The 18,839-nt window shown below is 31.2% G+C and overlaps 1 protein-coding gene across 1 annotated transcript in view; it reads right to left on the bottom strand.

Annotated features, from left to right (window-relative positions):
* Positions 1-18,839, bottom strand: part of LOC135954623 (CYFIP-related Rac1 interactor B) — a 69,740-nt gene that overhangs the window by 8,057 nt on the left and 42,844 nt on the right. Inside the window, exon 2 of the mRNA XM_065504817.1 lies at positions 17,940-18,197. Within this exon, the coding sequence (XP_065360889.1) occupies positions 17,940-18,197 (258 nt within the window). The remainder of the gene's footprint in view (positions 1-17,939; positions 18,198-18,839) is intronic.

Below are 18,839 nucleotides of genomic sequence, written 5' to 3'. Positions count from 1 at the left end.
GCTAAAAGCGTAATTTAGAGGTAACAGTAGCCGACCTTGGTTTCTTTCTTGAACTACGCGTGGTATGAGCAATATTTTTTTATGCCCTTCAAATGGGCAATTAATTTTTAATATACACTAATACCCCGGTTTGCGTCGCTTCATTCTGCGTCGGTTTCGAAGTTGCGTCTTTTAAAATTTCTGTGATTTCGAAGTTGCGTCGATTTTGTTCCAGTTTGCGTTGCATGGCTTCGAAGTTGCGTCGTTAGTGCTTCAATTTGCATCGTTTTTGTTTCATTTTGCGTCGCATGGCTTCGAAGTTACGTCGTTAGTACTTCGATTTGCGTCGTTAATATGAAAATGTTTGTATTGAAAAATCAATTTTTTCAGCAAAAATTATGAATCTAGGAACCAATTAAATGAAAATCAATACAAATGTATGGAAAATCGTGCTTCGTTTTGCGTCGTTTCGATTTGCATCGCGTTTCTCCAGGCTCAATTAGGGGCGCAAACCGGGATATTAGTGTATTTCATTTTGAAAGTAACTTTCGTTTCGGAAGAGAACTTTTTCAAATCAGAATGTTAATCAAATTTGAAACATTTTTATTATCATTATTTTATCTTAATATTAATATCCTTAGAAATTTTAATGTTCAGAAGAATTATACAGAATTATTGAGATAATTATCAAGATCGCTGCATAATATACATATTTATGACTGTTCAAACAGTAGTCCGGGAGGATATTTTTATGGGGGATAGGTGAAATCATGGACCGTTCCCCATTTTCAATACCAAACCAACCTTATCATACAGTGAGTATTTGTGGAAATTTTCAAACAGCTAGCTCCTTTCGTTTAAGCCCTATCGTGTTTTCAACAGGCAGACAGACGGACGGACATAGCTAGATCGTCTTAGAATCTTATGAGGATAAATATAATGTGGATATAAAAATAATGACTTATTTTGTAATTTTGTGATATGGTCTTGTGAAATGTACTCAAACTTATTTTTAGTGGGGTGACTGAAATTTGAAGCTAAACCTAAGCTAAAAAATTTTCCAATTTAGAATTCATCAAAAATTATATTGTAGTAAACAATTTGTCTTTGTTTTCTGATTTTTTTTATGTTCTATTTAAATAATAATAAAAACAATAACTGAATTGGAATGGAAAGATGACAATAATAACATTCAGTTTTGCTCACGCCATTCATGTCATCATGGTATAAATTTCAATTGATTCACACTCATTTGCTCACAGATGCAATTGACAAAATCATTGTCTATAGTAATTTGTTTGCGCTACACAAGGGGTTATGGACCAAGGTAAAAATAATGTGACAATAAGGATGTATTTAATTAAGATTGCAGAGATATATTTTTAAGCATGAATTTAAACAACTATTCCATAGGGGCAGTTAGATTGGCAAATATTAATATGCAATTTTTATATATTTGTTGGAATTAGGGTACTTTAATTGTCGTTTATGATCATAACTTTTAACATTTTGTTTATAGAATTTCTGTTATAAACATTTTATAATATTTCTGTGTGTCTGTATGTATATAATAGGTACCAAATCACATTCATCGCATTTGATCTCAAATATATATAGAAAAACCGCATGAATTAAATTAAAATATACAACATTTATAATTATCGAATGATGTGATACACATGGTTTTAAATGAGTAAGTAAATATTATTGTTGTTATTATTATTATTGTTGTGAAACAATGAGATAAATAATCTGTTAAATACTTTTACATTCAATACGATTCTTTGTGTATATGTAGTTTGTTCATATGTTATAATCACTGGTTCGAAAGAATTAATTCTTAATTACATTTTTGTAATCAAAATTTCTTAAGCATTCCGTTAATGAATTAATTCATAGGCTTAATTCCTTTGTACTTCAAATATATTGAATTTATTCCTTTGAGAATGCATTATTTATTGAGTTAATTCCTTATTGAATCATTAAAATTTTCTTGAATTCAAAATGTATTGAATTATTAAATTTTTCTTCCATTCAAATCTATTACGAAAAGGCTTATAGTGCATTTACACCGAAGCGAAATCTAGTGGATTTCAATTGAAATCTTTGTCAAAATCTATATCGTTTACACCGCTGTTTTTTGACATTTAGCAAGATTTCATTTAATATCAAAAACAGCTGACTAAAAAAACCTGCAGATTTTCTTTTTATTATAATTTTTAGTATTATAATTTGTATTTTCCTATGTATCACATAACTTTTATTCATATTTGCATTCATTGAACATATTTTTCAAACGCAAAAAATTTGTCCGCACTTTTTATATTATTTTTTTTATTTGCATCTGTCAAATTTTACTTGTGCAGTGCTGTATTTTTTAGTACATTATTAAGAAATTCACGGTTGCATCACTTGGTACTGAGTAGATTTCCCCAAAATCTAGTCACGAAGTAGATTTCATTTTGTATGGGAAATCTCGTCAAAATAACTAGATTTTGCTCGAAATCTCATATGTATTAGATTTCGCTTAGGTGTAGATGCACTATTAAGTAATTTGTTTTCAATTCATTTTGTAAATGATTAAAAGCTAAACAAAACTGAATGAAGAAAAAATAGTTTAATTCAATTTGTATTAGGTTGAATGAATTCTGTTATGAATTAATTCCTTCGTGAATGAATTCTGTTATGAATGATTTAATTCCCTTATGAATCATTCATAGTTGAATTGAATGAATTGTATTTAAATAAAATCATTTGAAAGAAACTAAAGAATTAGATTTTGGGAATGGTTTTATGAAATGAATGTCTGACATTTTTCAATTCCGAATTAAGATTTTAGTGAATTAAGCTCAAATTGAATTCAATAATTCAAAGCTCTGGTTATAATAAAAACTAAAAATGTGTCATTTCATTATTTTTTCTTTTACGTAGTATTTTTTTTTTTAAGGAAAAGCACAACATACTCTTAAAAGATTCCAATATATATATTACATACAAGTGCTGCGCGACTACTTTAAACTATTTGTATTTAGAAAAAAGAAGAAGAGAAAAGAAGTATATGTCTGCATTGGCTATTTACAGTGTATCGGATTTTCTCCAAGTATCCATTGAGTAGTTCCGTACACATAGACTTTGTATACATTATGTGAACGTACATATCAGCCAGATTATTATGTGTGCACAATGGGAAATTTAGCAAAACAAAGTAGTGGTTATAAACTTTAACTTTTTTTATAAACAATATTTTGAAAATATAAAACATTTTGTTCTGTTTATTAATTAAATTTTTGGTTTAAATTGATTGGACTAATGTTCCAGATGCTTTGTATTTATAACCTACCTTCAAAGTTTATATATTTTGGGAATTAAATAAGTAGTAAGTAAACATTTCCTAAATTTAAAGATAAAGCGCCATCTGGGGTATTGGCTTTTATTGCTTATAATAATTTAATAGAGCTTTTCGATCGCTAAATGCGGAATTATTTAAATATTATTCAAAATTTAAGCGATAATTGATAGCCATGTCAAACATATTATTTTGTGGTATCTTTTTACAAAGAATATTTTCAAATATATGTATATTCTAATAGGACAAATAATCTTTTAAAAGCAAATCGGAACAATAATCCTTTAAGGGCCGTTTTCTCATTAGGTGATTATCTTTTTTCCCAACGAAAAACTGCAGATTAAAGAAATTTAGTTTTCTCAATGTCTCATTTGCTTCTATTCTGTCGCAAAGCTAACCCGACCTCATCTGCCAATTATTTATTTATCGTACAGATAAATTCAATCAGCTGACTGCTGTTCATAGTTTGTATGTGTTTGTGTTTTTGTAAACGAAATTAAATAGATTTTATAAAAAAAAAGTTTAATAGAGGAATTAACATTAATTTGATGGAGGATGAACACGAAGAACATGAGTTCCAAGTGAATGCTGAACAATTTTATCATGCCAGGCCTAACTACCTGACAGACATGGAGGATAATGAATATTTCAAAAGATTCCTACTGCCGATGGCCACGTTAAACAGCTGATTTATGTAAACATGTTGTCAATTGATGGCAGGGTTCCCAACTTTCACATCTATTTTGAGAGGTATTGCCAACTGAAAATAATCTTTTTTGTCGGTATATTGAGAAAAACAAAATTGTTAACGGACAGTTTATCGGCCTAATAAATTTATGTCGACATTTAGTAACAGGCAGTTTGTCGATACATTGAGAAAACGGGCATAAATGTATTATAATAAAATTAAATAGTAAACGTTTTTAATTGAAGATTATCGATAACCAAATAACATTGAATTTTGGTTACCAAGCTCTATGCCTAAATTGTTTTGATGTATTTTCTAATTCCAGATCCGAACAGCTGTTACCCGCTGAAAATGTTTCAGCCTATGAATTTAGATTTTAGTGAATAAGACTCAAATTTATCTTCATGGAGAGTACGAGGGCGTATCAATATTTCCGTGACTTTTCGAATTTCCTCGTAGTTATATGAAATGCAACATTGTTCCCATCAAGTACCACCTGTTAATAGACTATGGAAAAAAGTGAATTTCGAGTGCTCATTAAACATTTTTTTTCCGAAAAAACCCTCAATCAAACCAAGGAAACGCTCGATTAATTCTATGGGGACTCTGCACCATCGATTTCAATAGTAAAAAAGTGGTTTACTTCATTCGTATAAGTACAAATGACGCTGAACTTTCCGGACGGCCAATTGAGGTCAGTACACCCGAAAATGACGAAAAAATCCAAGTTATGGTGTTGGCCGACCCAAGAGTAAAAGTGAGTGAGATTGTAGATGCCATAGGCATTTCATATGGCAGTGTGGTTTCGATTTTAAATGATCAGCTGGGTTTAAGAAAGTTGTCTGCAAGATGGGTGACGCGTGTGAATGAGTTTTTGATAATGAATGGGTGTAGTCTCAATGGCAAAACTCTGAATTGGGCTACGAATTGGTACCTCATTCACCATATTCTCCCGATTTAGCCCCCTGGTGACTACTTCCTATTTTCAAACCTAAAGAAACTCGGTGGTTTCAGCTCCAACGATGAAATTATTGATCCTATGAAAATCCTATTTTTTGGAAGGGATAAAAAAACTGTAGAAACGTTGGACTAAGTGTATTGAGTTAAATTATTGTTTTGCAAAAAAAAAAACGGGTTTCATTCAAAAATTCACAGAAAACCTTGTTAAGTCTTGTAGTGTTCTTCAAATTACACGTTAAGTAAGGCATTCTTCATAACACAGCACAACATGTCGATCTGTTCGAGTAGGCATTGCAATGCGTAAGACAACGTTTGAGATTACGCAACGTAAAAGATCATGACATGTTTGAGCATAGATTTTTATACCCTACACCACCAAGTATTATGCGTCTGTACTGATGTTTGTAATGCCCAAAATATTAAAGTATACCGATCAGAATCACTTTCTGAGTCGATTAAACGATGTCCATTCGTCCATCCCTCTGGCTGGCTGCGCATGTGTCATTTATTCTCACTTAGTTATTGAAATGTCGAAATTTGTGCCAACAAAAGACAAAGATCGCCCAGGCCAGCTAAACAAGTTTGAATAACAAGAATTGGAGGCATTAATCCATGAAGATTGTTGTGAAACTCAACAAGTGCTTGCAAAATCATTGGGAGCTACTCAAGCAGCAATTTCAAATAGTTTGGATTCATCCAAAAGCAGGGAAATTGGTTACCATACGAATTGAAGCCGAGAGACCTTGAAAGACTATTTTGTATGTCTGAAATGCTGCTTGAACGCTATAAAATAAAATCATTTTTGCACCGAAAAATTGATGATGAAAAATTGGCGATCAAAAAATGTATCCATTATGATAACCCGAAGCGTAAGAGATCGTATGTAAAGACCAGCCAACCAGCCGAATCGAAACCAAAGTCAAATATCCATGGCGATAAGGTAATGCTCTATTATGATCTGCTGAAATCTGGCCAGACCATCACGGGCAACCTGTACCGAGCACAACATATTCGTTTAAAGCGAGCATTGGCCGAAAAACGTTAGAAAGAAGTGGTTGGGAAGTTATAGTTCAGTCTTTGCCACATCCGACTGCTATTTGTTTCGATCGATGCAGAATGCTCCCTCTGGGACACGCTTCACTTCAGAACAGAGTATCCGAAATTTGGTTGATTCGTTCTTCGCCTCAAAAGATGAACAGTTCTTTTGGCTCGGAATCCGTATGTTTCCAGAAAGATGGGAAAAGGTCATAGCTAACAATGGCCAATACTTTGAATACATTTTTAAGTTATACATTCAATATATTATTCAGTAATTGCAAGTCATTACCAACTTTTTCCTGGATTTTATTTAATATTAGCAACATTTTTTACAAAAAATCTCCCACTGTATGCTATGCACTTGCAAAGTTGTAAGTTTAATATCATATTGGGGTATCACAATGTATAGAACTTATTTTTTTTTTGAACATGCCTTAGAATTTATTGACTTTAAGTTTAGAGCATGTGTTGTAACTTTAAGTAATGTCATGTGTAAGAACATTTAAATCTGTACAGACAGTGGATCACAGCTTGAGAGGAGCAATTACAAATTAATTTTAATTTTATGAAGAAAAATGTTAAGTATCAAAGTTTTGGTTTAAATCACTTAAGAAAATTAGTAGAACATATGTAATAAAACAAGTTAGAACGGTATATTCGGCTTTGCCGAATCTTAAATACCCTCCACCTGCATACATATTTTTTAGGTTGATATATATGGGAGCAATAACTAATTATAGGCCGATCATCATAGAATTATATATAGCGATTTTGGTATTTATGGGGAGTATTTATGACGAATTTCAACTTAATAGCGATAATTATAAGATATTTGTGCTAATTTAAGTGATTTTCGGAAATGAACTTTATATGGGGGCTATGGTCAAATATGGGCCGATCCACAAAAAATTTAGTGTTGTGAATTCTTTTAGCACGAAACTTATTGTTGCTAACTTTTGTATGGATACTGCAATTCTGAAGGCATTTTTAGACCATAGAACCATATTTCGGGAAGAAATTTGTATGAGGGCTAGGAGAAATCATGAACCGATTCTTATAATTTTCACTAGAGTTAGTCCTTTTATTATAAAAATAACGTGTGTAACGTTTTATGGTATTATCTGAAATATATTTAAACAAATAACCAAAAATATGTGAAAATTTTAAATTTTTTTTAGGTTCATAGCTCTGGTTCTACTGAACCGATTTTGCTGATTTTCAATACCAAACTGCTTAGGACAACAATAAACTTATTTTTTACAAGTCTACCAATTTTGTTTGCATATTTTGGACGTGAGCGTGTTTTACACAAACACACAGACGGACAGACAGACGGACATGGCTTAATCGACTTAGAATTTCATAAGGATCAAGAAAATATATACTTTGTTGGGTCTCAGATGAATATTTCTAAATGTTACACACGGAATGACAAACTTATATATACCCTCGTTCAACACTTGTGGTGGTGGAGGGTATAAAAAGCAAATGAATCAGTGGTTAATTAATATTTATGAAGTGCTAAATTTCTTTTCTTAAATCTAAAGTTTTTAAATTCTATACAAAACTTTAGATAATGTTGCACAAATTATTATGTTCATATTTTTAATCACTTGTTTCTTTTAAGCTGTGAAGTTACTGTTGTTATGTACACATTCATATATTGTACATATACACATCTGCTCAAAATAATAGATACACCAAAATGTATTTTTTAAAAACGAAAAAAAATAATGGTATATTGTAAAATTATAAAAAAAATTCAGTCGATTTTTATTTATAGTTAAAAGGAGAGTAAAAAACAAAAACAAAATATTTCATAATTAATAATAAATATTATAAAGTAAATTAAATTTCTTAAATTTCGAAAAATTTGGTGCTCATAATAATAGATACATTTTTAAAAATTCTTATTAAACAAAAGCTAATAAATTTTATCTTAAAAAAATTAGTTTATTATTAAAGTAAAGCTAGTATCCAGTATATCCACCTTTGTTTTGTAAAACTTTCTCCACTCTTCTGGGCATACGGGATATCAAGTTCTGACACTTCTCCAATGGAATCTCGTACCATATGTTTTGCGTTTTCTCCCATAAATCGTCATTATTTTTGAAAACTTCCTTCGAAAGCCTTATCTTTAATTCACTCCACAAGTTTTCTATTGGGTTTAAATCAGGGGATTGGCTGGGCCAGCTTAAAACAGGTACGTTATTCTCCAAGAACCAGTTTTTAACTAATCTTGAACTATGTTTTGGGTCGTTGTCCTGCTGGAATGTCCATATTAATGGCATATTTTCCGATGCATATGGAAGCATTACGTTTTCCAATATGTCTCTATACCCACTAGCATTCATGGTATCTTCTATTCGGAATATCGGACCAACACCATTCCATGAAAAGCAACCCCAAACCATTATGTTTCCCCCGCCATGTTTTACCGTCTTTTTTGTAAATTTAACGTGGAATTCTTTTCCTTTTGGTCGGCGTACATTTCTTTGGCAGTCGTTTCCAAACAAATTTATTTTTGTTTCGTCGCTCCATAAAATATTTCTCCATTTTTTTTCGCCTTCACACCCGTACCATTGTAAGTGCTCTTTAGCAAATTCTAATCTTGTCTTGATATTTTTTTGGCGCATTAGTGGCACTTTTCTGGCAATTCTTCCCGGCAATTTAGCTTGTAAAAGACGACGACGAACTGTTTGTGGACTGATTTCGTTACATAGCTCCGCAGAAATAGCTTTCGATGATATGAAAGGGTCTTTTTTAACCATAAGGACGATCCGCCTATCTGTTTCTGGACTGGTTTTCTTTGGTCTACCGCGAGTTTCTCTTTTTTGTTTTTTAGATAAAGCATTTTGGACAAAATGTAAAGATCTTCCTATGCTCTTTGCTATTTCCCGTAATGATTTTCCTTGATTTCTCATCGTTTTAACAATTTTTTTCTCATCTTCGGTACAATGATGATTTCGTCCCATTTTCTTCAAAAGAGTCCTATTTTTTATAAAATTGTTGCTAAAATTTAAATTATACTTACTGTTTCACGTAAATAGGAACAAAAAATTGCACAAAAAAAAATTTTATATAAACAAATTACAAATTACTGATGTGTATCTATTTTTATGAGCAAATAATTTTTTGTAATTCAAATAAATTCGTTTTTAAAAATCAACATGAAAGCAAATAGTTGCCAGATTTTTGACTGACATGACATTGCCAGATAGAAATTTTAATAATATGATGTATTCTTAACGCTTGCGAGGAAATTTTCAATGTTACCGCCATTTAAATTTTTTCCAATTAGGTGTATCTATTATTTTGAGCAGATGTGTATTTCGATTATATTGTAGTTCGTGTTAAGAACCTACAACTTGTTTCCTGGTTTTCTGACGGATTTTATTTCCATGTTTGTACATCTTTCTTCTTTTTTTTTTTTTTGTTTCTTTGAATTGTTCTTGGTACTTAAGTTGTCATAATATTCAGCAACCAGACTTTCTTTTTTAGAGACACCCACATAAATGCTAGTACATTCCTTTACATCAGTTTGCTTGTGCTTCTAACAATTGAAATAAATCGATAACGATTATGTTCATTTCATGTTTTCATAAATTTTAATATACTCTTTTATTCTTCATACATATATTGTACATTGCATGTTACGCTGGGACACAGGTGGAATATAAGGAAATTGTATTTCTTTATGCAAAATAGCTTGTGAAATTTATATGGATGGAGAATATAGAGAAAAAACGACTTTAAAATTTAAAATTTATAAAAGAAACTTAAGAATTTCATATAAGCAGTCGGATTTACCATCTCCGATTTTAATGATATCTACCACACATATAATATATCCAATATATTTCTCATATCAGTGACTATTTCAATGGAAACTAATTCCGATATAAAAATACGCGATTTGAAAATTGAAAATTTTTTTAAAATTGTCTAAAATTATATACACATGATTGTCCATAACTTTGAATCTATTCAAAGACCATCATAATTTTTGACTCCATTTTAAAGCCAAAGATATTGGCCCATAATCATAGTCAGAAATAAAGTATATTTTAAGAGAAATAAAGTCGACTTTACTTAAGAGTGGACTTTAGGTGTACCATAGACAAGATAAAATATACTTTTGACGTTAAAGTCGACTGTAAATATAAAACTAGCTGAAGCTATTTTTAACTCATTTAACAACAGCATCAGCTGTTCTCCACAAAGTAAACAAAGTTCGACAAAAAGTCAAAAATGTTTATGTTACAAGATATTGGCAGAGATTTTGCAGTTATCAATAAAATTAGAACCAAAATATCCTAATTATGATCTTATTTTTTCCATTTTTCCACCACATTTTGCTTTTTTTTCTTTAGATTTCGCTGTTACTTTTATTGTTTACCTTTTTTGTATTTTTTTTAATTTTCTATGTCAGCTGTTCAGCGGTGCCACTTGCCTATATTTTTTTGTATATTGTATGAAAACATTTTCTACATTTGAGGTGGCACCCAGTTAAAGTCGGTTCAATTTAAAACACTCTTTAATTTTGACTATAGCTGCAAAATAATTAAAAGGAGGTTTTTATTTTATAGTTGTTTCTAAAAAGAACCGACTTTAGTGTTTGACTATGATTATGGGCCATTGTCCTTAAAATGGTGTGAATAAAATTGTTTACTTACAAAAGGTTAAAGGTCGATAGTCGGAGTATATATTTCAATGTAAAAAATATCAAAGATCGCGGTGTTAAAATTTCAAAAAGAACATGGCATGAGGACACCTAAACTCTCCTGAACTAATCGAGTCTAGATCGAATTTTTTTTTTCCACGAATATAGTAGAGAGTTTAGGTGTCCTCATACCATATTCTTTTTGATTTTTTAACACCGCGATCTTTGATATTTTTTACATTGAAATATATACTATGAAAATTGACCTTTAACCGTTTGGAAGTAAACAATTTTATTTACACCATTTATAATTTTGCTTTTAAAATGGAATCAAAAAATATGTTTGACTTTGAGTAGCTTCAAAGTTATAGGCAATTTTTCAATTTTCAAATTGCGATATTTTTGAAATGGAAAGGTTCTCCGATGAAATAGTCATTGATTTGAGGAACTCTTTGGAACCGTAATATGTGTGGTAAATTTCATTAAAATCGAAGATGTCAAATCCAAAAATAGCAGTTTTCTATACGTTTTGATATGGATTCTCCCTAATGTCAAATTTAAAACTTTAGAATTTTTTAAACTTAAAGATGTAGGGGTTTTTCAAATGTTTGGCTTTTATTTTGAAACATTTATGCAATATAAATTTATTCATTCAAGATAATTTCGGATACTCTGTTTTACCAGAGATAAAGTTCTGATTCTATAGAAACAAATAGAATTCGGTCGGGGCAAGATCTAAAAAATAAGACGAATGAGCCAAAACTTCTCAACCACTTCATTATAAATAATTTTAACAGGTATTGCAGCATGTGGCCGAGCGTTGTCATGATGGAATATTACAGTTTCATGTCTGGCCGTTTTTCGGCAAATGCTTGCTTCAAACGAATCAGTTGCGTTCGGTACAGGTTTCATGTAATGGTCTGGCCAGATTTCAGCAGCTCATAATAGATAGGATCCTTTTGCTCCCACCAAATACAGAGTATTGCCTTAGCGCCTTGGATTTTTGACTTTGGTGTCGATTCGGCTGGTCATACACTCAATAATTTTCATTATGTTGTTGTTTAAAAACCAGTGACTGAAAATAACTCGTCCCCAAATCCATGTATTACCACTTATTGTTTTGCTATAAAAGAATCACTTAACATAACTGTTGTGGTTTCTATTCTATTATCTCTATCTGTCGGTGATAGTTGTATTCTATTAAGCTACGTTTCCGCATACACCGTAATCGGCACCGAAAACAAAATTTCATACATTTGTACCGAAAAAAAGTTCGTTTCAGAAATCGGCACAGAAAACTGGGAACGAAACGGCACCGATCAGTAACGAAAAAGCCGTCATTTGGGGCCGCAACGAAAACAACTTCAAGTAGGTTGTTTTCGGTGCTGTAGGAACGAAATTATTTTAATTATTTTTATATCCTTCACCTTTGTCATTCCGTTTGTAATTTCTACATTTTTCATTTCCGACCCTATAAAGTATATATATATATATTCTGGATCCTTATAGATGGCGGAGTCGATCAAGCCATGTCCGTCTGTCTGTTGAAATCAAATTTCCGAAGCCCCAAATAACTTACATACACGATTCATACATCAATATCTCCGGAATTCGAAAATCGGTCCGCAAATGGCTGAGATATAAGGAAAAAACCAGGACAACCTCGATTATTGACCTATATCTGGAATACTAAGTTATTAATATAAACAATATGGATATCTAATGATAGATATTACAAAGACCTTTGCAATGACGTATATAAGACCATAGTAAGTTGGACCTACAGTGGGTCAAAATCGGAAAAATATTTTTTAACCCGAATTTTTTTTTCACCAAAAGTTTTTTTTCGTGAAATATTAAAAAAAAATATTGATTTTAGAAAAGCTATTCGAAAAAATTTTTTTAAAAAAAAATTAAAAAACAACTTTGGAAAAAAAAATAAATTTTGTTTACCTAAAAATATTTAAAATTTTTATTTTGAAGTATAATTTGGTGAAGGGTATATAAGATTCGGCACAGATGAATATAGCTCTCTTACTTGTTTTATTTCTAATTTAAAGAAAATAAAAATGAATAAAAAAAATAAATTTTCTTTATTGGAAGAGAAAAAAATAATAGATTTTGTCAAAAATAATGAAATTCTATTTAAATATGCGACATCCAAAATTGAGAAAATAATTTCGTTTCTGTTTTATGCAGCAACGCACCCAACTGAAACGAAAACAATTCAGAAACGAGATGGTGACGAACACCAACGTTTTTTAGTTCCAGTTTTCGTTATCGGCGCCGATTATGGTGTTATGTGCTTTAGTTATGTGTATCAAGAAATTTCTCACTATAATAAGGGGATTAGTTCCCTATTTTGGGTATCCAATAGAATTGCTTGCCAGGGGTTTGTTGTTTAAAGGTATTTGGAATAGAGTAGTGTACAATAATTTAAATTAGTTCAAGTGCCACTCCTACAATTTAATAACGAGCCAGCCTACATTTAAACATTTTTTGTTTTGTGTGTTTTTCTCTTATAACAACAAGAACAAAACAATTCCCAATTGCTGATGACAGATAATGAGGAACTTTCAAAGTCTACTAAGTGGAGCAAAATAAAAATCATTAGAAAAAAACATGTATATGTAAGTCTTAACGATAAATGTAGATAGAAGGGATTTCAATTGAAAGTTCAAAACAAACTAATGATTAAATGTAAACCAGAAGATCATCACTGAAGAAGGGGGAAGGAAGCAGAGGAAATGCAAGAATCAACACAAACATAATAAATGAAAAGAAAACAAGTAAGAGTGCTATATTCGGCTGTGCCGAATCTTATATACCCTTCACCAAATTATACTTCAAAATTTTAAATATTTTTAGGTAAACAAAATTTAATTTTTTTTGAGTTGTTTTTTTCATTTTTTGGAAAAAAATTTTTCGATTGTTATTTTAATTTTTTTTTTTTAAATTTAAAATTTTTTTTTTTAAATTTAATTTTTTTTTTTTAAATTTTAAATTTTTTTTTTTTTAAATTTTAAAAATTTTTTTTTTGGTTTTTTAATTTTTTTTTTTTTAAAAAAAAAATTCGGATTAAAATTTTTTTTTCCCGATTTTGACCCATTTTAGGTCCAACTTACTAACTCTTATATACGTCGTTGCAAATGTCTTTGAAATATCTATCATTAGATATCCATATTGTCTATATTAATGTCTTAGTAATCCAGATATAGGTCAAAAATAGGTCAAAAATCGAGGTTGTCTTGGTTTTTTCCTCATATCTCAGCCATTTGTGGACCGATTTTGCTGATTTTAAATAGCAAAATTCTCGAAAGCATGTCTGACAGAATTATTGAAGATTTGGATCCCGAAGATATCTGGGGTCTTCAGAAAAGTGATTTCAACAGACAGACAGACAGACAGACAGACGGACAGACAGACAGACAGACAGACAGACAGACAGACGGACATGGCTTAATCGACTCCGCTATCTATAAGGATCCAGAATATATATACTTTATAGGGTCGGAAATGAAAAATGTAGAAATTACAAACGGAATGACAAACTTATATATACCCTTCTCACGAAAGTGAAGGGTATAAAAAGAAGTTAGTCGTCCCTGGTGATTACAAAAAAATTGTTTCAGTTTTGCGTGCTTGACTTATTATGATGGGTTTGAATAAACATAAAAAGAATGCAACCACGCGATACTGCCCACCATTATTAAAATAAAAACAATAACAGCCAACAACCAAAAACAAAAAACCTTATAACGCTTATAAAACACGCAAGATATATCAACCAAAAATATATAAAAAAAAATACGTCAGAACCTACACAAAAATCAATGAGTTAATTGCAGTAGCTGTTTGTTCAACGTGTTACGATTACAGGGTAAGTGTTTAAAGGGAGTTATTTTGATGAACAAAAAGTGGGCGGTATTCTTTTTCGAGTGGTAGCTCAAGCTGAACAAGTTATGATCAAACGAAGTTATGAAACATGTTATTGAATGCAGAAAGTGTAATATTTTAAAGCAGATATCGGAATTTATTAATTAAAAAATATTTGTAGGTTTAAAATGTCAAACATTAAGATATAAATTTGAATGTCTTAAAAAGTTCTCTTAAGATTTATAATACAAAATGGTTAATAGGTTGATTCTTTAATCATTTCATCAGTATTTGTAGTTGTGTTGGTTGAAATGTGGCTTTCGAAATCCCCAAATAACATACACCCCCATTTGTGGTATCAATATATCAAATTTTGTTATTGAAAATCAACAAAATATCTCGATTTTTTGTGCAAAAAATGTTCGTCGTTGGACGAACCTTTCATTTTATATTAATATATTCTATGTACATAACGTAGTTATTGAGATATAGATTAAAAATAGGTGCAAAAACTGAAGGTAGTCGGGGTTCTTTGATTATATCTAAGCCTTTCGTGGGCCAATTTTAAATACCAACCGAACCACGACTATGGCCGATATATTAATGTATCAATCATGTAGTGACTTTCAGAGTGTTCATTTCAACAGACAGACATTTTCACCATTTTATTCAATGGCATACAAATTATATGGGAAGAATGACTTTTTCAACATGATATCTTTAAATTTTTTAGCTTTTTTTTGGAAAAATTTGTACAATATAAATTTATTCATACACAGAGAAAACAGATTCGTGATAGCAACCGAATTTGTTGCCAATCGAATGATTCGGTTGCACACTTGTAATTTTTCGGTTCTATCAACAGAAAGTCAGTTGACAAAGAAGAATATCGGTTATAGCAACCTAACTTTTGTTATCCCTTTTAAAATTTTGTAGCCACAACTGTAAAATTCGGTCACTAAGGTGGAATCATTCGGTTGGCAACAAATTCGGTTGCTATCACGAATCTGTTTTCTAAGTGTAGTATTGGCCATTGTTAGCTATGAGCTTTTTCCATTTTTCTGGCAACATATGGATTCCGACTGCTCATCTTTTGAGGCCAAGAACTAATCAAGCCAATTTCGAATACTCTGTTCTGAAGTGAATCGTATCCCAGATAGAGCGTTCTGCATCGATCGACACAAATAGTAGTCGGACGAGGCACGGTCTGGACTATAAAGCGGGTGAGACAAAAGTTTCCAACCACAACATTCTAAATACTTTGTAACATGTTTTGCAACATGTGGCCGAGCGTTGTAATGATGGAATATTACGGTTTCATGTCTGGACGCATATTATGGGAGTTTTTCGGCCAATGCTCTCTTCAAACGAATCAGTTGCATTCGTTACAGGTTCCCTCCCTATGATGGTCCGGTGCTCCCACCAAATATAGATTATTATCTTAGCGCCAAGAATATTTGGCTTTGGTGCCGATTCGGTTGGTTGGCCGTTCTTCACGTACGATCTATTACGCTTCGAGTTATCGTAATGCATCCATTTATTTTTCATCGCAAGCAATGATTCGCTACAAAAATGATTTTCTTTTATAGCGTTAAAGCATAATTTCGGACATGCAAAATCGTCTTTCAAGTTTTCTCAGCTTCAATTCGTATGGTATCCTATTCCCCTGCTTTTGTGTGAATACTGCTGTTTTCAAACGCTTTTAAATTGCTGCTTGAGTAGCTCCCAATGAATTTGGCTGGCCTGGGCGTGTCAAAATCACCGCTTCTGAACCACACAAATCATCTCTCACACGTTGAAGCCGATGAACCAAATTCACCTTAAGCTTCGGTGAGCAATTGGTGTGCTACAGCGTCACTTTTTCTCAAATTGAAGAAGTAAAGCAAAACTTTCCTAATATGACGTTTTGTTGTCAAAAAATTCAACATTTTCGAAGCAAAACAAAATAACTAAGTGAGAATAAATGACTGATATGTACCCTTCAACATGACATATAAGTTTTTTAAAACCAAAAACCGCGTTCAAAAGATTCGCCATCTATTGTAAATACCGCATTTTTAAGGCATACACCCAATATGTAAGTTAGTTGGGGCCTTCAAGACAACTTGGACTTAACTATCCAGAATAACGATCCAGAATATATCGATGCCTTAATATAAAAAGGCGATAACTCGTGTTTTTTAAGTCGAAATTTTTTTTGGCTAATTATGATATATGATCGGACCATTTATCGAAATAAACGAAAATCTGGACTTACAAAAAAATCACGAGCTAGGGCCTTTTTATATTAAGGCAACGATATATACTTTATGGGGTCGCAAATAAAAAATCCGGAAATTGTAAACGAATGACAAACTTATATATAGCCTTGCAACTCATGGTGAAGGGTATAAATCAGAGTCAGCCGTAAAGTGAGAAGCTTTTTTTGAGTATGTATTGGGTTTAAAATCTAAATGAGAATGTTGTGTTCTCACTGAAAGTGAAGGCACCAGTATGTCTGACGGTATGTATGCCGTCATTTCAATTTAAGGTTTTATTAAATATTCACCGTCTTCCGATTCATTAAGCGATACCAACCGTTTTTTGTTGAAAGCTAGAGAGCTAGTGACTAAAATGTGTGTTTATTTTAAAATATTTGCTGACAGCTTTTTTAAAGCTCCTGTTGTGTATGTGTAAACACTATGCGACGCCTACTTTCGAATGGGCGTGGCTTTATGTTTACTTATATTTCGGCTAATAAGTTCTGTACATAAACAATGAAACACAACTAAAAATTTTAATCGACATTGTGCCAATACGGGAAAAAATATGTTTTAACCCAACTTTTTGTAGAACATTTTTAAAATTAAATACTGTGGCTTTATGTTTACCTTAAATATAATTCTGAAATTTCAAATTGAATTTAAAAAAATGTATAATTTCATTTCAGAAGTTTCTAATTGTATTTCAGAAATTTCCAATTATATTTTCGAATTTAAAAATTTTTTATATTTCATAAAGTTCCTAAATTATATTTCAGAAATTTTCAGTGGTATTTCAGAATTGTTCAATTGTATTCTCGAATTTTCTAATTGTATTTTATGAATTTGCAATTATATTTCAGAAATTTCTATTTGTATTTCAGAATTTTTCATTTGTATTTCAGAAATTTCTAATAGATAGAAATTTCAGAAATACAAATGAATTTTTCTAAAATACAATTGGATAATTCTAAAGCGCCATTTTAAAAATCTAAAACACATATATAAAAATCTGGAATACAATTAAAAATATATGTAATAAAATTGGAATTGGATTTCTGAAATCGAATTAGAAGTTAAACTGAAATGTATATAAGTTTCGGGTCGCTGAATAAAGCATTCTGACGAAATAATTTAATTTTTACTCACCTTGTGTTCATCGAATTTTAAAACAAATTCTAAAATTTCGGCCAACTGTTTGACCAGGGCCTGTTGTGTTTCTAAGTGTTGTGTAGGATTTAATTTACCGCCCACCAACTGACCCAGCAGTTTTGGTACAATTTTCTCTAATTCCAGTGAATGTTCATAACAACGTTTTAATTTTATAACTAAAGGCAGGACGGCTGACCAGGCTTTCTCCTGAAGCGAGGGATCTGCAATTGCTTCGCGTATTTCTTTGCCGGCACCCTGTAATTAAAAGAAAAACAAAAGAAAAGAAAATAAACATTTAATACAAATTTTAATTAAAAATATTTATACACAGAAAAGCAATTTAATGTTATTTTTATGATGGCTAAAAGGTAACAGTTATTATTGGCCGGTTTTTAAAAAATTGTTCCATAAACTTGTGTGTTAAACTGTTACAGAAATAATTTTAAAGGGGGAAAAACAACCAGAAATAAAAAATAAAAAAATAATATTTTTAAATTCATGCAAAGAATCAAACGGTGTTTTCCAAAATAAAAAATATATAAAAAAAGAAATAAACAATAAAGGTATGGAACGAGTATAATAAATAGCACCATCATAAATTTCATATGCATGAGCTCATATGGACATTCAGTCAGGTTTAGCTCTCCAATTGCAATTCCATGCAACTGGTAAACAAAATTTACGTGTGCAAGTTGCATGTCCGTAAGCCTGCCTGCCTAACTACCTACCTACCTACATAGTGCAACATGTTTGTACGAGTATTAGAACAGTTGGCTAAAATTCAAAAAAAACTAAAAATAAAAGAAGGCAACACAAAACTGTTAACTCCAACTTACATATTGGCCAACAACTACCACATATTATCGTACTCTTTTTTATAGTTTTTTTTTATAGAAA

Source organism: Calliphora vicina, chromosome 3 (genome assembly GCF_958450345.1).
Source record: "Calliphora vicina chromosome 3, idCalVici1.1, whole genome shotgun sequence".
Taxonomy (NCBI): Eukaryota; Metazoa; Arthropoda; class Insecta; order Diptera; family Calliphoridae; genus Calliphora; species Calliphora vicina.
This window is presented reverse-complemented; position numbering and strand designations above follow the sequence as displayed.